At 35.1% G+C, this 22,905-nt stretch overlaps 1 protein-coding gene and 1 long non-coding RNA gene across 2 annotated transcripts; both read right to left on the reverse strand.

Moving 5' to 3' along the window:
* Positions 1-3,265: 3,265 nt before the first annotated feature.
* On the reverse strand, positions 3,266-3,957 carry LOC109169156. Its single transcript, XR_002052182.1, has 3 exons — positions 3,947-3,957; positions 3,743-3,846; positions 3,266-3,420 (listed from the first exon to the last, which is right to left on the reverse strand). It is a non-coding gene; the product is annotated as an uncharacterized LOC109169156 (long non-coding RNA).
* A 16,568-nt stretch (positions 3,958-20,525) lies between these two features.
* LOC109169117 (germin-like protein subfamily 1 member 13) lies at positions 20,526-22,037 on the reverse strand. The gene is made up of 2 exons (XM_019317989.1): positions 21,846-22,037; positions 20,526-21,278 (listed from the first exon to the last, which is right to left on the reverse strand). Exons 1-2 carry the CDS (start codon positions 21,967-21,969, stop codon positions 20,719-20,721), a joined length of 684 nt encoding a protein of 227 aa, XP_019173534.1. The 5' UTR covers positions 21,970-22,037; the 3' UTR covers positions 20,526-20,718.
* Positions 22,038-22,905: the final 868 nt, after the last annotated feature.

Genomic DNA, 22,905 nt, shown 5'->3' on the forward strand with positions numbered 1-22,905 from the left:
TAGGAAAGCTCTCTATGGACTCAAACAGGCCCCAAGGGCGTGGTATGAACGACTGGCACAGTATCTGTTACATCATGGTTATGATCGAGGGAGTGTAGACAAAACGTTGTTTGTTAAAACCACTGGAAGTCATGTTACAATTGCTCAGATCTACGTAGACGATATTGTTTTTGGGTCTACTCTACAGAAGTATACTGATGATTTAGTGGAAGTCATGAAGGAAGAATTTGAAATGTCCATGGTTGGTCAACTGACTTACTTCCTAGGGCTTCAAGTTAAACAAAGTTCTGAAGGATACTTTATCTCTCAAGAAAAGTATGCTAAGAACTTGGTCAAGAAGTTTGATCTGGAATTATGTAAGACACCTAGGACTCCTATTTCGACCTCTACAAAGCTGTTTAAAGATGATGCGGGTCCATCAATAGATTCCACAGTCTATCGAAGTCTGATTGGAAGCCTGTTCTATTTAACTGCCAGTCGACCATACATAATGTTCAGTGTTGGTATGTGTGCAAGATAACAATCTGCTCCCAAAGAGTCACACTTGATAGCTGCTAAACAGATTTAGAAATACATCAAGGGTACAATCCAATATGGAATATGGTATTCCAAGGATAGTGAACTGAGTCTGATTGCGTACTGTGATGCTGATTGGGCAGGAAACATTGATGAGAGGAAAAACACATCCGGTGGATGCTTCTTTATTGGGAAAAGCTTAGTATCATAGCTCAGTAAGAAACAGAATTCAATTTCCCTGAGTACAGCTGAGGCAGAATACATAGAAGTTGGGGATGTTGCACTTAACTTGTCTGGATGAAGCAGATGCTGCTGGATTATGGTCTTTCTCAAAATTCTATGACACTTTACTGTGACAATTTCAGTGCAATAAACATTTCAAAGAATCTTGTTCAACACTCCAGGACCAAACATATTGATATAAGGCATCACAATATCAGAGATTTCGTCGAAGCAAAAGAGGTAGAGTTGGAATATATTCAGACAGACAAGCAGTTGGCAGACATATTGACTAAGCCTCTAGACGCAAATCGGTTTGAAATTCTCAAATCTGCTCTGGGGATCTGCGGGATGGATTGATAAGGCAAAACAGTAAATCAGAAGGAGAGTCAATGGTTTTCTCAGCCTCGAGTCAAAATTCCAATCTTTGACTTCCTAAATTAACTCTCTTCTGTTTTGTTAAGTAAATATCTTAACCTAGCCTACCAAAATTAAATTGCATCTTTCAAATTTCAAATCTTCCGTTTTATCCCTAAAAAGGAGCTATACCGTTGCATCAATCACTTCATAGCTTCATGCATCCTGTCAGCCGCATTGATTAGCGTTCCTCACCCTTGGGATTATATATTTCATCTGATCGGTCTTAGTGAAAAAGGAGTACTCAACACTACTCTGTTCTCTGTTAATCTTCTCTAAAATATCTCTGCCTAGGGTTTTTTCACTCTCTCTTTCAAAACACACAGATATGGCCGATGCAGTGAGGAATATCATTATCAAGTTGGGAAGGAAATCTCACTCACTAGAGAGTGCTGAGAAGCATGTGAAAACGCTTCTCCAACTTGCAATGAAGAATAAGCTGAAATTGGACCCTATTCTTCGCAACGAGATCCTTGTCACGGTAATATCTGACTACCCTGAGTTCTATGAGAACTGGTCAGACGATGATACAAGCAACCTTTTGATGATGTCTTCAGAAGCAGGTGATGATATTAGCCCTGCCTCTATTGACGAACCAGAAAATGGGAATCGTACAGGGGCATTCCTCAAATACTTTGCACAAAGGGCTCTGGAATGGGAGGAAATTTCTCGTCGACGGGCAGAAGCACATCCTCTCTATCTTCAAGCAGCCCAGGAGGAGGCTAAGCACCGTATCAAGATTCTACAAAACAGGTCAAATACTTCTGACACTCCAATTGAAATTTCTCTTGATAAGCCTTCTGAGTTGCTATCTGTTGATGTTGTGTCTGAGCTACCTATTGAGAAGTCTGATATTCACTACTACAAAACTGCTTTTAACGTCGGTTTTTTACACTTTTAACGTCGTTTTTCTGTTGACGTCATCACAGCAGACGTTGTAAGTAAATGATACGACGTCGGTTAAAAAAACCGGCGTCGTATTTTTTTTTTAATTTTAAAATTAACTTAAGACGTCGGTTTTTTATAAACAACCGACGTCTTAGCTTATTTTTTAACAAAAAAATAGAGATACGACGTCGGCGTTTTCAAGAAAGCCGACGTCGTATCTCTTTAAAAAAAAAAAAAAATAAAGATACGACGTCGGCGTTTTCAAAAAAACCGACGTCGTATCTCTTTTAAAAAAATAATAAAATCTGAAATGGTATAAATGGTAAGCCATTCTGGCTGACTGGCTGTGCTCTGAATCAAAAATTTATCCTTGCATTGCATATCAAATTTATCATTGCATTACACTCTAAGCTTGCATAGTAACTTCATTACAAAAGTCCCCGTTAGAATAGACCATCCTCTTCAAATTTGGATAGTAAATTTATCCTTTATACAATCCATTTAACTGCATAATGTGCAGACTATCATTAACAAACAAACCATTTATTTATCCTAGTAAATTAAATAAATGTCCTAACTAGCACAAACCATTTAACTGCATGATAAATTTATCGAAGTTTCATATATAATAATGATAATGGGAGCATTAGAATGTCATATAACATAATACACAGCTCATGAGAAAAGTAAATATAAATACTAAAATGTAAAACTAATGGATTTAGAAAAAGAAATAGTAAAATAAGTAACAAGGAACAAGTTCTTCTAATGTATCCTAGGTTCAACTATTTCCATTGGAAGTACAGAAGAGAACTAATGCTTGCAGTAATATATACCAAAACAAGGTGTAATAAAGTGGTTAAAATTTTCATCCCCGGATAAAAATATTAACCAATCAAGCTTAAAATCATAAGAGGGATATACCTCGAGTTTAGAACATCTTGATTGTTCAGCCGCAATCAGACCCCATACAGATTGAAGTTCCTGTAAATGCAATTAATGCATTACAAGTCAGAACCATCAACCACAACATTTATTTCTAGTAGCATTAGCTTTATAACAACATGATAATTCTGACCTTGAATTAACAGGAAAGAGAAAATAATTGAAAAAATCTTGGATAACAAAAAATCTAGCTCCTGCTGATATGGGAGGCAATAATAAACACCCAATCTGCACTTTTACCATATTCAGTTCAAATTGTGGCAGGTTAGCAGTAGTTACCTTGTATAGGTCGGTGTTGCGAGTCTACGCATCTGCTAACTCTTGCTTCAACTGAAGCATTTGCAATTTTTCTTTGTTGAGGGATGACTATAGTTCTTACTTCTCTGCCTTGAGGGCTGATAAAAGATGTTCACTTGTTTCTTCAACCTTTTTCACCTGCATAGCACAGTCAGCTCAAATCCTAAGGGGATAACAACATCAAACAGAAATCACAAACTTCTATATATGGAGAATTCTCACAACAAAAGCAGACTACATGTTTAAAGAAATATATGGACATGGGTAAGAATTGGATTGTACTCAAGCAGATCGATTTCAGGTAGTCTAAAATTAAATTCACAGAAGAATGTTTCTCATTTCTGCAATGGTACATACGGTGTTCAACAAAAGAAAACAAGAAACAATCAATGTACTAGTCTTTAGTTCAAAAACACAAAACTATCAAATGTTAGTTAAAAAAAGGCAGATCGAGACATACTTTAGCCAGTCTACTTTCAGACTTCCATTAGTATCTATGGTACTGACATAAATTCCTTCGTTTCTCCATACAGAACTCAAAGGACCATCTTCTAGTGGGAGCACCTAGATTAGAGATAAACATACAATATATATAATGTTAAGACCATTAGAGATACATATATGCAAATTTATTCACCCAACTTTGCATGCAAATTAAAACGACCTGGAATTCATGGTCAATCTCCTTCAATGATAATGCAAAACTAATCATCAAATCTTGATATGGATCAACTATAAGATGTGTAAAAACATACATATATACAGAACAGAACTGAACAGAATTATAAAATGAATAATAATTAGGATTGATTAGCTAGGATGCAAGAAATTAAAGTGAAGAATGAAGAAAATGACGTGCGGTTATTAAATTAACTGACCAAACCAAGTTTGAGTTTCACAGAGCGGAGTGTGTAGAATCGTATGGGAATAGTTCCTGCATTCACCGATCCAACCTATGCCTCACCGTCAATACGAAGACTCGTTCGAATCTCCGCTCTAATTCGCTCCAATGACGGCCTATTTCGCCCAAATCGCCCAATTAAGGAGACGCTTCTCTAAATTCCAGCCAAACTCACCTACTCATTCTCTAAGATTCTCACAATCGGCATCAAGACTCCAGATCTTTCAACCGCATCTCGATCGTAAGCTCCATCGGAACAGAATTCGTATCTCTCGTTTTTTTGGCTGTGCGGCGCAATGGCGAGCAGCTGTGCAACGCGGTAGACGGCGGTTGTGCAATGCGGTGGACCGGTGGGGCAACTGTGGAGTGCGAGCTGCGGCTGCTGTGGAGTGCTAGGTTTATTTTTTTCGTTAGATAATCGACGATGGCGCTTTAATTTCTTTCAGATTTGAAATATTTTTTAAAGAAAATACAAAAGATACAACTTCAATAATTGGAAATATCCGATGTCGAATCCTTGAAAAAAAAAAATAATAAAAAAGAATTATATACGACGTCGGTTAGACTTCTAACCGACGTCATATAGTATTTTATTTTTTTTCTTTTTTATTTTATGGACCTACAACGTCGGTTTTATGACAAAACCGATGTTGTAGGTCTTTTTTAAAAAAAAATGTAAATTATAAAAAATATTTAACTTTGGTTGTTCATTTAACCGACGTCATATCCCCGACATTAAAAGTGATTTCTGTAGTAGTGATTAGTCCAGAGTCTGCAAGACCATTACTGTCTGCTAAGCCTATTGTATCTGATGATCCACCCCAGTTATCCACTGTAAAATCTGAGTCTGCGAAACCTGTTCTTGAGACTGAATCTGAGGGGAATGTTCACGAGTCTGATAATATTGATAAATTGAGTCTGGTTGTGTATTCGACGGATGTTGATCGTTCGATGGTTTCTGTTAACCCTATGTCTACTCTATCTGATAAGCCCTCTGTTGAGGATTGCCCAGTTGAATATCCACAAAAGCAGTCTGTTGAGACTATTGCTGAACAGTCCGTAAGCCCCCGTCATTCTGAGTCGATTGATGGTGACTTCAGCCAGAATTCTTTCATCGTCATTGTCACCTGGAATAGAAGGATCATTCGTCGGATGTATGACTCTGACACTCTGTATGGTTCAGGTATCGAGGCAGAGGGTAATCCTGCAAAGTGACGAATATGGTCAAGGCTCTCAGCCAAATTGGAGGAGGACTGGCACCTGTTTGGCCAACTGGTGATAATGATACGCTGTCGAGCTCTTAATTTACCTCCAAGTTTGTTATTCTACACCGGATTACTTTGCACAACTGGCTTCCATCAGCACATTTTCATACAGTTGGAAAGCCTCTAGCTGCTCTTCTGTTTTGAGTTGGCACCAAGATGACCATTGATTTAGGGAGATGGATTTTCTATCTTATTCTCACCTTGATACATCCCAGGAAACAGAAGGTACGAATTCCGTATCCTAATCTCATCTTTGGTGTGCTAACTTCCCAAGGCTTGATTCCGATGCCAAGTGAAGTCATTGCTCCTTTTCTCCTATATACTGTGGATCCACGCCTGTTGACTGGCAAACACATCAGGGATGTTACACCTGTTAATCCTCCGCATACCTCTGAGGCTGATGCTACTGCTGAAGATACTCCATATGCTCGAGATGTGCAACTGTCTCTGCGATTGAAGGCTCGTGTGTCTGAACTGGAAACTGTGAGTAATATTATCTCAAATCAGCTCAATGCGGCCCGCGCTGAACTTGTAACGGTTCTACTCCGAATGAGTTTGACTAAGTCTGCTGCTGGTGAAAATGTGAAGTCTGACAGTGAAGGTCCCTCGAATGCTTAACGTTTCCTTTGTCTATCTTTGGCAAAAAGGGGAAGTGCTATAACTCAGGGGGAGTTTTTGTGATTGTGATGGTGTTTGGATGAAGTACCTTCTGGCCCTGTCTAGGCGTGTTTTTTTTTTTTTTTTTTTTTTTTTTCTTTTTTTTTTGTGAAGAATTGATCTGCTCCATGTTTTGTTTTATTCCAGCACGACTTGTGTGCTGATGACTTTATGGGTTGTAAATTAAACAATATTTCCTTTGACAGTTTTTATTATGCACTTCTATATCTTTAGTTGAGTTGTTTTGCCAAATAATTAGCAAAAGGGGAAGTTTGCTAGTGTTTTATTTGTGTAGAAAATCCCCAACATATAATTGGCAATATTATTATGTCAAATTAAGATAGGGCTTAGCTTGGTGTTTGTTTATTCTTATAAAAGACTGACTGATCAGTACAATCAACAGACGCACTGCTAGATCAAGCCACTGAAGATCTGATAAAGGAAAGTTTTCTAAAAAGATGGGACGCGGTTATGAGATGACAGTTTTAGAAAGAATATCAGCGAATCAGCGTGAAAGGTATGGACCGAATCTTAATGATTTCCTTCTTCACAAAAAAGTTCTACCATCTACAACCAAAGATATATTTGGAGAGAGTGTCCAAATCAAAGAAGTATATATATCCTTATTCGTTCAAGAATTAGGGTTGCATTGATTGAAGCTGCAACACTCTATACTAAACAAAATCCACATCTATGGTTGTCATGCCTCTTCTCAAGACAATAAGTTCTTGGTGATTATGAAGAAGAACTTGAGAAGTATCAACGTTGCTTAAACGGTAGGACGCGAAGATCACTCAATTGTGGGAACAACGTGGGACTGCGTCATTGAAGCGGACTGCATCAGAGTTAGCTCTCCAATTGAAGGGATTTCATTGGACTTCTGCATGTGTGGCTCTCCGACTTCAACAATCCACTAAACCTTTGTAGATTGGGTACTGACCTTGTGTGGGGCACTTGGGTGAGATTGTTTCTCTACCTTTGTACATTGGATTATGATTTAGTGGATTGGACGCCTTGGTGATCGTCCCTCAGATGTAGATACACACTGTATCGAACTGGGTAGACAAACATATGTGTTGATTTACTTTCTACCTTAGTCTTCCGCTTTAAATTAATCTGCTTTCTATCTAGATGACTGGTCGATTAAGTATCTGAGTCAGTCAGTCCAGTATTCCAGTTGCTAGAAACTAAATCAATGTTCTTATATTGAGAATATGCAAAATTTCATATCGTAAGTAAGATTTCATCAATTTCAACATTGAAAAACTCCTTTTTGCAGATGCAACAATAATTGGGATAGTCAATAATATTAGATATGCAATAGTAGCATTTGGAAAATAACCCATCTGTTTCAACGAATTCAATATACTCATTGCTCTTATCTTTTCTTTCAACAAAATCTCTCTAAGCAATAATTTTAGCTCAATATACAATTTAGTTCCATCAATATCATCACATTGTTCATCTCTCTTAAGAGCTTTTAATTGAGATTTGGGAATTCAATTAAAAAATAAAAATAATGGTAATGGCTAATTAGCAGAAGGTCCTGATCGAAGATGCTAATTATTATTTGAGATTTTGAATTGAAAATTGTCATTCTTAATTAACAATGGTACTTGTCAATTGAAATTTAGGAATTGGTAACCACCAAAAGTAGGGAAGGGAATTAAGGGACTAGTCTGGAATTTAAAGTAACTAGTATTTTCACCCGTGCGATGCACGGAATGGAATTGTTGTAATATATTAAGAATATTTAAATCGATAAAGAGTTAATTTCACCAGAGGTCGCTTATCTTTCCTGACAATTCCAAATTTAATCCTATACTATAGTTATTAATTTTACGATTTGTTCTATGTTATAATTCTTACGTTAATATTCTAACTATTATTATTAACACTTAATTACTTTTAGATATTATTTTTACCACTTATATTATTATTATTATTATTATTATTATTATTATTATTATTATTATTATTATTATTATTATTATTATTATTATTATTAGTTTCTTTTCAAGTTTTGTCAGTATATAATGGTCGTGAGGCACACAATAATAATATAACCATAATTAAATATTCTTGTATTGTATTCCGTAAGTCACAATAATAATATAACAATAATTAAATATTCTTCTAGAATTTTTATTACCATCATTAATTATTCCTTAATTTACCATAATTAAATAATTTGATCAATTATAAAGAGAGATTATTAAATAATGCACGAGACAATTTTTTAATTAAAAATTTAAAAATTCATTAATAAAACATAAGGTTCTCATAGTTTTTTCTTTGAAACTATATAATAAATCATTTTTTTTTAGAAATTGGTGGGCCAAACCGCCTACGGCGTTTGCTGTGGATAGATCTCGAAAAAATACGCGATTTCAAAAAAACATTTATCCAAAACGGACAACCGAGTCAAAAGCTATGCCTTGCCAAACTTTTGACACTTTACAACTTAAAAAAAAAAAAAAAAATTAATTGCCGGTTCAGCCGGCGAGACGCCCGCGGAGGAGGCCAATTCCGGCCTTCCTCGCCGCGACTAGCGACGCGATTTTTGCAACACTGATATATAGTATAGATATAGATTAGAATAGGAATAACATTACACAATTTTATAATATTAGAATAGAATTTCAATTGGCTCACCAAACCCCTTCTGGTCCATTGGACTGAGTCTTCTCCTTTTTTAGGGTTCGGGATTCAACCTTTTGAGAGAAGAATAAAATTTTAACCCAGAATTATTGTACGAATGGGAAAGGAGAAATCAATATATTTTATTAGGAAGAGAGATTTTTTAGGAATTGGGTGGGAAGTTAAAATTTCAGGATTTTGTTTTTATATATAGTATATATGACAATAGAAATTGTATTACACTATTTTATAATATTATAATAGAATTTTAACCAATTATTGTACGAATGGGAAAGTAGAAATCAATATATTTTATTAGGGAGAGAGATTTTTTAGGAATTGGGCGGGAAGTTAAAATTTCAGGATTTTGTTTTTATATATAGTATAGATAGATGACAATAGGGATTGTATTACATTATTTTATAATATTATAATAGAATTTTAACCCAGAATTATTGTACGAATGAGAAAGTAGAAATCAATATATTTTATTGGAAAGAGAGATTTTTTAGGAAATGGGCGGGAAGTTAAAATTTCATGATTTTGTTTTTTTTTTTTATATATATATAGTATAGATTTATCAATTGATTATATTCGCTACATTGTCCCTACAATGTCTTTATTAAAAATCATTATCAATAAATTAATTAAGAGAAATAATTTCATTAGTTATATTGTCTTTATTTTTCTTCAATGTAAAAATTCTTTACATTCAAATTCATCAATTGATTATATTCACTACGGGGGTGTTCGATAAATGGCTGATAGCTGATTGGTTTAGCTACTATTTGATAGCTGATTGTTTTAGTTGGTTTGACCAGCTGATTGTATTAGCTGGTAATAAAAAAGTGTTTGGTAAATTAACTGTTTAGTATTAGCTAATTGCATGTAAAATGACCTTTAAGGGTATGAGTATATTATTATTATTATTATTATTATTAAATGAATTTATTACTATTACTACTTATTATTATTATTATTATTATTATTATTATTATTGAAAATTTATTATTATTAAATAAATAAACCCACAACCCTTATTATTATTATTATTATTATTATTATTATTATTATTATTATTATTATTATTATTTAAAATGACAAGCCCACGGTGCCCACCCATGATCCACCCAATAGTTATGTTGTGCCGCCTGTGCAACCGAATGCACCATGCGCATGGTGCATACGATGCAAAACGACGTCGTTTTGACTAAAAATGCGCGTCCCATTTAAAAAAAAAAATTCAGGTCCGATTCTCGGCAATAGTAGTATTGTGGATATATAGTTATGAATTTGTGGATATATAATTATGAATTTATGGATATTTAGTTCATTCATTGTGGATATTTAGTTCATTCATTGTAGATATTTACTTCATTCATTCACTGTGGATATATAGTTATGAATTTCTGGATATATAGTTATGAATTTATGGATATTTAGTTCATTCATTGTGGATATTTAGTTCATTCATTATAGATATTTGCTTCATTTATTCATTGTGGATATTTAGTTCATTCATTGTGGATTTTTACTTCATTCATTCACTGTGGATATATAGTTATGAATTTATGAATATATAGTTATGAATTTATGGATAAATAAAAATGTTATTGTCGGGAATCGAACCTGATTTCTTCTTCAAGTGAGACGCGCGTTTTTTAAACCAAAACGGCGTCATTTTGTATCAAATGCAGCATGCACATGATGCACTCGGTTGCACAGCATAATTTGCGTGACCCACCTGCCTTCTTAACTTAAACTTAAATGCCTAATGCCCAAACCCACATCTCAAATCAGCAAATCAAATCCCTAAACCAGTAAAACTCTCTGCCCCAAACGGCGAAACCAGATGCGAAGAAATAGCGAAGCAGTCCGTGGAAAGATAAATGGATTTGCCGGTGAGGAATATTTATAACATGGGATCCCTGACAAGGAAATGTATTGTATGGGTTACCAAAGAGGGAAATTGTCTTTCCCATAGGTGAGATTGGGCTTTTTATATCTCGCCTAAGGGAAAGTTGAGATAACATTTCCATTTGTGAAATACGGTGAACCACCGTATTTACATATAAACACCATATTTACTGATAAAGCAGCGTATTTACTTATAAACCAGCGTATTTACTTGTCAATCAACGTATTTATTTTTGAACCAACGTATTATAATTTTGTAAGATAACTAAATCCAAAATAAACGCTAAATTAAATACACTTAATGAATTAAGGCGTCCGAATATTTTGGTAATTTTATGTTCTTGAATAAATTTGTTTAAAAGATACAGAGTAGTTATTATGCTAATGCTTATTATTTCAAAAGGAAAACTTCATTGATGCAAACTCGTAAAATAATATAGCTAATCTGAATGATGTTGTTATAATAAAATATATTGAACTAGAGAAATTATTTATCAATATCAAAATATGAGTAAAAAGTAACAGAAAATAATAACGTAATATTTCATTAATGACAATGTGTATGGTGAACTGTACACTTTAGACGTATAATAAGAATAGTGTTACCCGTTTCGATATTTTAAAATAAAAAAATGTTAGTGCTATGAATCCAAGAAATTTGTGTATGTTTTGTATTGATTGATTAATGTTTAAGGTTTGCTGTTGTTTTGGATGGTTGACACAACGTGGGGTGCATGTTTCAGAATGGAAATTTGTGTATGTTTTTTTTTTTTTTTTTTTTTTTTTTTTTTTTTTTTTTTAATTCTATGTTGCTAATCATTACTTATTAATTGCATTAATCATTATCCATACTATAAAAGAAAATTAAAAAAAATCTGTTTTACATTGTGTATAATTCTGAATATATGTATTTCATTCTGTATAATTGTACATAGATGACTTTTTTTCCGTAATAAATAATGTCGCCTTTACCAAAGGCAACTTCTCTTTTCTTGAATCTCGCCTTTGTTAAAGACAATTTCTTTGTTTTGTATCCCACTTTAGGGATTTCCCTATTTTGGAACACGTGCAAAAAAAATTCCCCGACGAGTTAATGATTCAGATAAATGAGCGACAATCAAAGGCAAGAAACAATAGGAAAGAAGAAGGGAGAGAATCAATGACAACAAGGATGAAGATGATCGATTTGGGTTCGTTTCTTTCATTGTTGTTGTTTTTTTTTTTGTTTTTTTTTATTTTTACTTTTGATTTGTGAATAAAAAAAAATCTAATTTGTGTATTTATGGTGTGTTCTGAACTTTGAGGATGATGAAAGTTGATAGTTTTTTTAATTTATTATTTAATTTTAATTTGTGAGTTTAGATGTGTGTTCTTGATGTTGTCCATGGCTTGACAGTGAGAGGGGAGAAGCGAGAAAAGATGAAGAATAATGGGTAAATCTGTCTTTTAGAAATTAAATGCAACCAGCCATTCCAAAAACACTGCCACACCCAGCGTGTCAAAAATCAGCTGAAGGAAAAAGCCATTGTCTATTATTTTTTTGTGCACTATTTTTTAATTAAATATCAAAGTTATAATCAATGTTGCAAAAAACGTTAGGCGCCCCCTAGGCGGCAAGGGAGCGCCTAGGCATCGATTTTTTTACTTTTATTTTTATTTTTTAAAATTTTTTTTAATTAAATATAAAATTAAAAATTAAAATTTTTTAAAATTTAGTAATAAAACATAAGGTTTCCATAGTTATTTCTCAGAAACTACTTATGAAAGTGGTTGTAAAAGTGTTCGAAAGATTGTTTAAACCATCTAAATACATAAAAAACTAAAATTAAGAACTAAAGAAGCATTTTTTTGAGAAATTAGTGGACCAAACTGCCTTTGGCAGTCTGTGGTGGATAGATCTCAAAAAAATACGCGATTTAAAAAAAAAACTGTCCAAAACGGATAACCGAGTCAAAAATTATGCCTTCCCGAATTTTTCGCAATTTAAAACGCAAAAAAAAAAAAAAAAAAAAAAAAAAAAAAAATTAAACCGCCGGTTCAACCGTCTAGGCGGCTGCCTAGACCGCCTAGCCGGCCGGCCGCGGAGGAGGCCGATTCTGGCCTTTTCCGCGGCGGCCGGGCGCCTAGCGCCTAGGCGCCATTTTTGCAACCATGGTTATAATACAAAATAATGCTATATATTTATTTACCAAGTATTTTATTAATACCATGAAAAAATTAAAAAATATATAATTAATAAAGTCAATCATATTAACTACTCGAGAGATTTGTTGACAAAGAAAGTATTCAAAACACCCAACATTAACCCAAACATTTGTCCAAAACGGACAACCGAGTCAAAAGTTATGCATTGTCAAACTTTTGACACTTCACAACTTTAACTCAGAATTAATGAACGAATGGCAAAGTAGAAATCAATATATTTTATTGGGAAGAGAGATTTTCTAGGAATTGTTGGGGGGGGGGGGGGGGGGGAGTTAAAATTTCAGTATTTTGTTTTTATATATAGTATAGATGTGCAAAGGGAATTGTATTACACTATTTTATAATTTTAGAATAGAATTTTTACCCAAAATTATTTACTAATGTGAAAGTAGAAATCAATATATTTTATTGGGAAGAGAGATTTTTTAGGAATTGGACGGGAAGTTAAAATTTCAAGATTTTGTTTTTATATATAGTATAGGTGTGCAAAGGGAATTGTATTACATTATTTTATAATTTTAGAATAGAATTTTTACCCAGAATTATTGAACGAATGGGAAAGTAGAAATCAATATATTTTATTGGGAAGAGAGATTTTTTAAGAATTGGGCGGGAAGTTAAAATTTCAAGATTTTGTTTTAATATATAGTATAGATGTGCAAAGGCAATTGTCTTACACTATTTTATAAAAGAATTTTGGCAAATTATTGTATGGACCATGGTCCACACAATGTTATGTGGACCATAACAAAAAATACATTTTTAATATACTAAATGTAATTTATTTTTGTACGGAATGTACATTATATATTATAATGTACACTCAGTACAAAAAATAATGTACATCTCCTGAATACAATGTACATTATTTTTGTATTGAATGTACATTATTTTACAGTAGACAAAATATGGTGCATACAACTTATGTGGACCATGGTCCACACAATAATGATTGTAGAATTTTTACCCAGAATTATTGTACAAATGAGAAAGTAGAAATCAATATATTTTATTAGGAAGAGAGATTTTTTAGGAATTGGGCGGAAAGTTAAAATTTCAGAATTTTGTTTTTATATATAGTATAGATTGCCAATTGAGCTCAATTTCACCTTATCACAAATTGGCCCAATCTACTTGCACTTAGTCTGAAATCATGTATATACTATATATACGTATAATGTATTTTTGTTTTTTGTTTTTTTTTTTTTTAAATATGGGGGCCCCAATTGTGCGGTCGCACATATTAGACATGCTCAGAACCGGCTCTGTCCTAATGCACAATAAAATTTATAATATTTATCAAAATGTCATTGTATATTTTCTTAAAAGAGTTAATGTCACATGTGGTCTTCCGAGTAGAGTGGTTTTACCATATTTAGTCTTAAACTTGAAATTGACCATATGTAGTCCTTCAATTTTCAAATTTAATAATTTGTGATGTAAGTAACTAGTCATCATCCTTCAACTTTCAAAAATTAACCACTCATGGTCCTTTCAAAGTTGTTAAAGCAATATATAGTACTAACCACTGTTAGAGAAGACAATATATAAAGCGATAAACATACAGGATTAGATGAACAGTGATATATATTGATGCAAGGTAACAAATCCATTATTTATTCAATTCATCAACAATCCACACAGAAACAGAAGTAAACAATATGAAATAACTTCAATCATAACAAATTTATTATATGTAGTGCGTCCACATAGGCTATGTTTGGCAAACCTAGCTGAAATCTTAAAAGGAGCTGAAAGTTGAAAAGTTATAAGCTAGGAGCTGAAAAGTGAAGAGCTGTTAAATTAGCTGTTATGCTTGAAAGTGTTTTTCAGGAGAACAAGATAATGACACCTGTCATCATCCTACACTATGCAGCACTGTTCTTTTCTGTTATTTCGGTTATTGTTGTTAGAAGTAGCAGTTGAGTGGCAGTTAGAATGTTAGTCCACCTCTTCTCTTTTGTATAAAAGACTTGTTGTAACCTCCCTTTGAAGTTTAATGAGAAAGTTCAGATTCAATCCTTTCCCTCTCTGTTTGCCCCGCGAAATGGTATCAGAGCAAAGAGAATAGGAGCTTGCTTAACTCTCTTCAATGGAGACATGGCTGACGATTGGAAATCGAGCCGCACCAGGGATCAACGCGGCGAATCAAGCAAATCCAACTACTGGGAATGCAACCCCTACTGCTACTGCGTCACAGCCTACACATAATGCATCGGAGGTACCTTTCGATCCTCAAACACACTCAAATCCTTACTTTCTTCATATAAACGAAAACCCTGCCCTAGAATTGGTCTCTTTCCAACTAGATGCTTCGAATTACCACCCTTGGGCTAGGGCCATGACCATGGCCCTGTCCTGCAAAAACAAAATCGCCTTCGTTAATGGAGCGATTACCAAGCCTAACACAGATAATATGGAGAAATACCTTGCCTGGGAAAGATGCAACAACATCGTTGGATCTTGGATTGTGCGTACTTTATCACCGTCCATTGCTAGGAGTGTATTATGGATAGACACAGCCTATGGTATATGGAATGACCTCAAGAGGAGGTTCGGAAAGCAGGATTTGTTTCGAATTGCAGAAATAAACTGTGAAATCTATCAGACGAAGCAGGGAGACAATTCGCTCAATGATTAGTTCACCAGACAAAAGTTACTGTGGGATGAACTGAGCATCCTTAGACCTCTGATGAGCTGCACTTGCACCACTAAATGTGAGTGCGGCAAGAAGATTGATGAATTAAATGAGCATTCTGAAAAGGATAAGCTGTCCATATTCTTGATCGGATTACATGAGAAGTACACAGGGGCTAGGAATCAAATCATGCTTATGAGGCCATTGCCTGATGTTAATGAGGCTTATTCTATGATTGCTCAACAAGAAAGACAATTTCAGATGGCTGTTAGTGGATTTGGTAGCCAATTGCATCAAGCAGGAGAAAGTGACACTTCTGGCAGTGTGTTCATGGCCAGAACAGATGGAAGTTTCCACTCAGGATTCAAGAAGGCTTCAACGAACAAAGACCTGTGTGCACTTACTGTGGCTACACAGGACACACCCAAGACAAGTGTTACAAGAAGCATGGCTATCCTCCCGGTTGGAGACCAAAGCCAAAGAACCAAAGCTATGCAAATCAGACACTAGGACCATCATCAGTGCCTCAGTCTAATACTGAGTGTGGTTCATACACTCAAGATGACTTCAAAAGGTTCCTTGAATTCATGCAGTCCAAGAAAGGAGTTGGTGAATCCTCAAACTCACCTCTTGATCAGCCTCCAAGTGCCTCTGTCAATACTATTTCCACTGATCTTCAGAATGAAGGTATGCCTCCTTTACTCAACTCTGTCAGATTCAGCAAATTTGATTGGATTGTGGATAGTGGTGCAACTCACCACATTGTCTGTGAATTAGAGATGTTGAGTAATCAAAAAGAAGTCCACAATCTGCATGTTAACATGCCAAATGGTCAGAGGGCTGAAATTAGTTTCACTGGTTCTGTATATCTATCTGATGATTTTGCCTTGCATGATGTACTTTATGTTGCTGGCTTTCACTACAACCTAATTTCAGTTGGGGCTTTTGTTAAAAACACCAGTCATGTTGTGAAGTTGCAGTCTGATCAGTGTGTTATACAGGATGTTTCCCATGGCAAGGTGATTGGAAGGGCTGAGCTACAAGATGGCCTGTATCATTTAGTGTTTCCTGTTAAGTTTTCATCTGTATGCAATTCTATTACAGCTGTCCATAAATGTAGCTTGTGGCATGCCAGACTGGGGCATGCCTCACATTTAAAGATACAATTGTTAAAAGGGTTAGAACCCACAATTCAATCAAATAAAGAGATGATATGTGATAGTTGTCACTTTGCTAAGCAAAAAAGGCTTCCATTCCATCCTAGCACCTCCTTGTCTGCCAATTGTTTTGATTTGTTACATGCTGATATCTGGGGTCCCTATAAAGTCTCAACCATTCATGGACACCATTATTTTCTCACACTGTTGGATGATCATAGTAGAGCTGTTTGGGTTTTTTTAATGAAGACAAAATCTGAGGTGAGAGGCTTATTGACAGATTTCTGCAATTTAGTGGAGAATCAATTTGGAACCTGTATTAAATGCATCAGATCAGACAATGGGATGGAATTCAACATGACAAAATTCTTTAATAAAAAGGGGATAGTGCACCAAACATCATGCACCTACACACCTCAACAAAATGGCAGAGTTGAGAGAAAACATGGGCATTTACTATCAACTGCTAGGGCTCTCAAGTTTCAGGCTAACCTGCCAGAAAGGTTTTGGGGTGAGTGTGTCTTGCATGCTGCTTATATCATAAATAGACTACCATCAGCTGCTCTAAACAACCAGATTCCTTATCAGATCTTGATGAAAAAGGTACCTCAGTATCAGCACTTCAGAATTCTTGGCTGTCTAGCTTATGCCACTGTTGTAGGGCATAAATCTAAATTGGATGCAAGAGCTAAGAAGTGCATCTTTCTTGGCTATGCCAACAATGTGAAAGGGTACAAGGTGTATGACCTTAAAACCAAAGAGTTATTCATATCCAGAGATGTAGAGTTCTATGAGCATGTGTTTCCCTTCCAGCAAATTGATGATATTGAGAAAGGGAATTCTCAGATTATACTGCCCACAGATGGCACCATTCTCATTGAGGAATCAGTTGTTCCTCAAAACCAGGCTAATCAAACAGACTCTCATTCTGGAAATAAGTCCCCAGAGCCAACTCAAGATTCAGCTAGTAGTGGTGATGATCAGGCTGATCCATACCCCCTGAATGAAATGGATCAGCAGCCACCAGAGGAGACACACAACTCTCCTCCAGTAATGAATCAACAACAAGTCAATAGAAGGTCAACCAGACAGAGACACACCCCCAACTATTTGCAAGACTATGATTGCTACAATGCAACTGTAAAGACCTCCCCCCATGATATCTGTAAAGTGTTGGACTACAGCAGACTATCACATTCCTTTCAGTCCTTTGCCATGAATATTACAGGTTGTTCTGAACCTAGGAATTACCAAGATGCTTCTCAGCATGAGCACTGGAAAATAGCTATGCAGGAGGAAATCAAGGCACTTGAAAGAAATAATACTTGGGAGTTGGTGGACCTTCCACCCTCAAAAAGGCCAATTGGGTGCAAATGGGTGTACAAAGTTAAATACAAAGCTGATGGCACTATAGAAAGGTATAAGGCAAGACTTGTTGCAAAAGGTTACAATCAAACCCTTGGTGTTGATTATTTGGAAACATTCAGCCCAGTAGTAAAGATGACTACCATTAGAACCCTTTTGGCAGTAGCAGCTGCAAAGAATTGGCATCTTCATCAAATGGATGTTAACAATGCCTTCTTGCATGGGGACTTGAAAGAAGAAGTGTATATGCATCCACCTCTTGGATTTAAAGTGAAAACTGGACAGGTATGCAAGTTGAATAAATCCTTATATGGCTTGAAACAAGCCAGTAGGCAGTGGAATACTAAGTTGAGCATTGCCTTACACAATATGGGGTTCAAGCAATCACTAACTGACAGTTCCTTGTTCACCAGAGGTCTAGGAAGTTCCATTGTGGTGTTGTTAGTCTATGTAGATGACATAGTGGTGGCTAGTCTTGATCTGCAAATCATTAAAGAAGTCAAAATGCAGTTGAATGGAATTTTCCAAATAAAAGATTTAGGAACCTTGAAGTACTTCCTCGGTTTGGAAGTAGCTAGACAAAAGAAGGGCATTGCAGTTTGCCAGAGAAAATATGCTCTTGAGTTACTCAATGATGCAGGTTTTACCAATTCAAAGCCTGTTCACAGTCCTACTGTGCCATCACACAAACTCAGCAGAAGTGAAGGAGAGCCTTTGGAAGATAATTCTCAGTATAGGAGGTTGATTGGAAAACTTCTGTACTTAACTATTACAAGGCCAGATATTAGTTTTGCTACACAACAGCTTTCTCAATTCCTTGATAAACCTACTCACCTGCATCTACAAGCTGCTTATAGAGTATTGAGATACATCAAATCAGCTCCTGGCCAAGGTCTGTTTTTCCCATCCTCCTCTGATCTATAGCTAAAAGCTTTTTCAGACTCAGATTGGGGGGCTTGTATAGACACAAGAAGGTCAGTCACTGGATTCTGCATCTTCCTAGGGGATGCCTTAATTTCATGGAAGTCCAAGAAACAAACCACCATCTCAAGATCTTCCTCAGAGGCTGAGTATAGAGCACTAGCAGCAGTAACCTGTGAAGTTCAATGGCTATGTTTTTTGCTAGCAGAGTTTGAAGTACAGCAGGTTGGCTCTGTGGCAGTCTACTGTGATAGCAAATCAGCTATTGCTATTGCAGAAAACCCAGTGCTTCATGAATGCACCAAACATATAGAACTTGATTGCCATTTGATCAGAGAAAAGCTCACTAAAGGAGTCATTAAATTGTTTCATGTCTCCTCTGAGAATCAAGTAGCAGATCCCTTCACTAAGGCACACTGTCCTAGCTCATTTCAACATTATATTTCCAAGCTTGGATTAATAGACTTGTATAATCCAGCTTGAGGGGGGCTTTCAGGAGAACAAGATAATGACACCTGTCATCATCCTACACTATGCAGCACTGTTCTTTTCTGTTATTTCGGTTATTGTTGTTAGAAGTAGCAGTTGAGTGGCAGTTAGAATGTTAGTCCACCTCTTCTCTTTTGTATAAAAGACTTGTTGTAACCTCCCTTTGAAGTTTAATGAGAAAGTTCAGATTCAATCCTTTCCCTCTCTGTTTGCCCCGCGAAAGTGTTTGGTAAAATTAAATTTTTGATAAGCTGATAAATATAAAAAGACAAAAAAGGACATCTTTATAAAATTGGGAAGAGAAAAAGATTTTAATTAAGACGGGTAAATGATGTCATTTATTTAAAATAATAAGGACAAAGATGAAAAAAAAAAAGTTAAGAAGATACTAGCTTATTTTGAAACGTTACCTTTGGTAGTGTTCCAAAATAAGCTCGGCCAAACAGACTCATAGGCCTTTTTTTCTTTTCTAAAATTAAGTATTTCAAGAAAGCCAAAACCCTCTAGATGTTGTTAAACCAAAGTTGAGTTGGGAGATAGTTAATCATATTCTGCCCAAATTGGAATGCTTTAGCAAGAGCTGTTAGAAAATATTAGTAAAATTAGCGTTTTATTATGGTATAAATATACTTGGATTAGTTCATGATAATCAAACAACACCTTCAATTGAGCACACCAATAATTTTTTCCATAAGAGCAGGAATAGACAATTGGGCTATGTTGTTCATTGTGACAGGTTGGAAGGGCTGTAGATGGCTCAGATACCAATTTGTAGAATAATTGAATTGAAGGTATAAAGTTGTAGAATATAATAGAGGTGTATTGAAACTGATGTTGTAACAACCATGACAGCAAACGCGAGACAGAAAGAAAATAGAAAGAATATATATTGTAGATAATTATGGTGTAGGAGTTGCACCTAATGTGGTGGACTTCTTGTGGTCATCCACCAGACACTGGTCCTCTAACATAATGAATCGCTAAGTCACGGTGAATTATCCATACACTATCCTGTCGGGTTGGGTGTGGGGATCTTAATTGGGGGTGGAAAATTATGGACAAGGACAAAGATTTGATGATAAAAAATGACATGAAGGTAACAAATTCATTATGTTATTCAAAAACACTCAAGACGTACAGAACATATACTTAGTAGATAAAATGCAACTTCAACCATAACAAACATATGCAACATAGGGGCATTGGGCCTTTTCTTTTTTCAAATCTAAATTAAGTACAACCTTGCAGAAAGAAAAATCATTAATTAGTTTCATCCCATGCCTAGTTATTATACCAAAATTGAGCTTGGAGATAGTTAATCACATTTTGCCCAACTTGGAATGCTTTAGTGAGAACTTGAGGATTGATGGGTGGATTTGAACCGAAAACGGCATTTGCAATAGTGATAACTCCAGGATTTTGACTACTTAGTCCAGCAAATGCAACTGCATTGGTCTTTCCAATATTGAATTGGAAATGAATGAGGCCTTCTGGGAACACAAAAACATCACCTGCCACCAATGTTTTGGTGAAGAGAGGGTTCTTCATGCCCGGGGGAGGATTTGACAAGACAAATCCCACATAGAGAGTGCCTTCTAAAAGAAATAAAACCTCAGTTGCTCGAGGATGTGTGTGAGGTGGGTTGAGGCCATTTGGTGCAAAGTCGATACGGACTAGTGAGATGCCGAGTGTGTTAAGTCCTGGTAGGTTGTTGACATTCACAGGTGTGACTTTTGATCCAAGTGGATTTGATGTGTTTCCAGGCATGTTTAAACCTCTAAAGAGGAAATCATTAGCTACAACTTGCATCGGATTTTTGCATATTTTCCCATTCACAAACACTGCAAACAAATTAGAACAATTGTAAACATGCATTAGACGACAGTTGAATGCCATTGATGAGAAACACTCATGTTCATTTCAAGATCATGCTCATCTAGGATGAACTTTAATTCAAATCAAGGAAATTAAAAAAATGTTAAACACGTCACTAAATTTATAGCTTCTATTCAATTGGGTTACTTGACTTAAAAAATGTGCAATTAAATCATCAAAACAACAAAATATGTGTAATCAAAACATTTTTCCAATTTTCCCAGCAGAATTCGATCATATGGCTTACATGGTTTAATTTGTACTAATTAAGTTTCCCTTTCCTCTACCATACTAGTTGGGATGAAATATTGAAATGTTTTCAACTCAACTTGTATTAAAATAAATTAAATCAGAAAAAATGTCTCAATTGCACATATTTTGTTTGTTTGATGATTCGTTTGCACACTTTTTTTTTTTAAATTTTTTATTTTGTTTTTTTTTTTAGCTCAGCAACCCAATTGCACAAAAACAATAAGTTAGGAATATATCAAAATATTCACCCAACAAACATGATATGTAGTTTAGCAACTTACCGGCTGCATTAGAATCATTAACTGCAACACAGAAGTCTTGCAAAGGGCTGGGATCAGATGCATGGGCAAATGAAGATGCTAAAGCCACCATAGCAATGACAAAGACTATGAATCTTAGTGCCATATCTAAAATATTTTTACTCACGATATCACAATTGTTGAATACCTTTTTGTGTTTTTGGTGACAGTATAACCAAAGATGGGAGGCTATTTATAGCAACATTCTCATCGGATGTTCCAAAGTACATGCAGATCAGACTAGGCTTCTATGTTTTGAGATTTGTTTTAATTCTTTAGTATGGTTGGTTAACTAACATGCATTTTAGTAATGGAGAATTTGTTAATTGGGATCCAATGATCTCTTCAAATGATAAAAGAATTGTTTTTAGTCTTTTTTTTTTTTTTTACACAATTATTAAGCAGTATCTTATGATGTTTTCAGAGAGTTATTTAAGGTTGTTAATAGTACGTAGTTGGATTAAATTAATTTGTGTTCAATTAGTCCTAATCATCTTCAGTTAGGCACTTCGACCTAACCATTTTCTTACCATTATTTTTGGGCTGACATTTTTTTGATTTTTGGTTTAATTTTATTTGACGTTATGAATTTCTAAAGAAACAATGATAATAATAATTTTATTTTGAAATTTGGAGTATCACATCGGGTGGATGGGAAAGGAATTGAAGAATCCCACATATACAGTGCCTTCTAAAACAATTAACACATCAGTTTCTCCTAGATGTGTATGAGGTGGGCTGAAGCCATTTGGTGCAAAGCCGATACGAGCTAGTGAGATGCTAAGTGCATTACGGCTGGGTAAATTATTGATATTCACAATCATGACGTTTGATCGAAGTGAATTTGATGTGTTTTCGGACTTGTTTGACACTTTTTCCAAAAATCAATAATAGGAATATATCAAAATTGACTAGGCTTCTATGTTTTGGGATTTGTTTTTAATTCTTTAGTATGGTTGGTTAACTACATGCATTTTAGTAATGGAGAGTTTGTTAATTGGGAACCAATGATCTTTTCAAATGATAAAAGAATTTTTTTAGT

Source organism: Ipomoea nil, unplaced genomic scaffold (assembly GCF_001879475.1).
Source record: "Ipomoea nil cultivar Tokyo-kokei standard unplaced genomic scaffold, Asagao_1.1 scaffold3251, whole genome shotgun sequence".
Classification (NCBI taxonomy): domain Eukaryota; kingdom Viridiplantae; phylum Streptophyta; class Magnoliopsida; order Solanales; family Convolvulaceae; genus Ipomoea; species Ipomoea nil.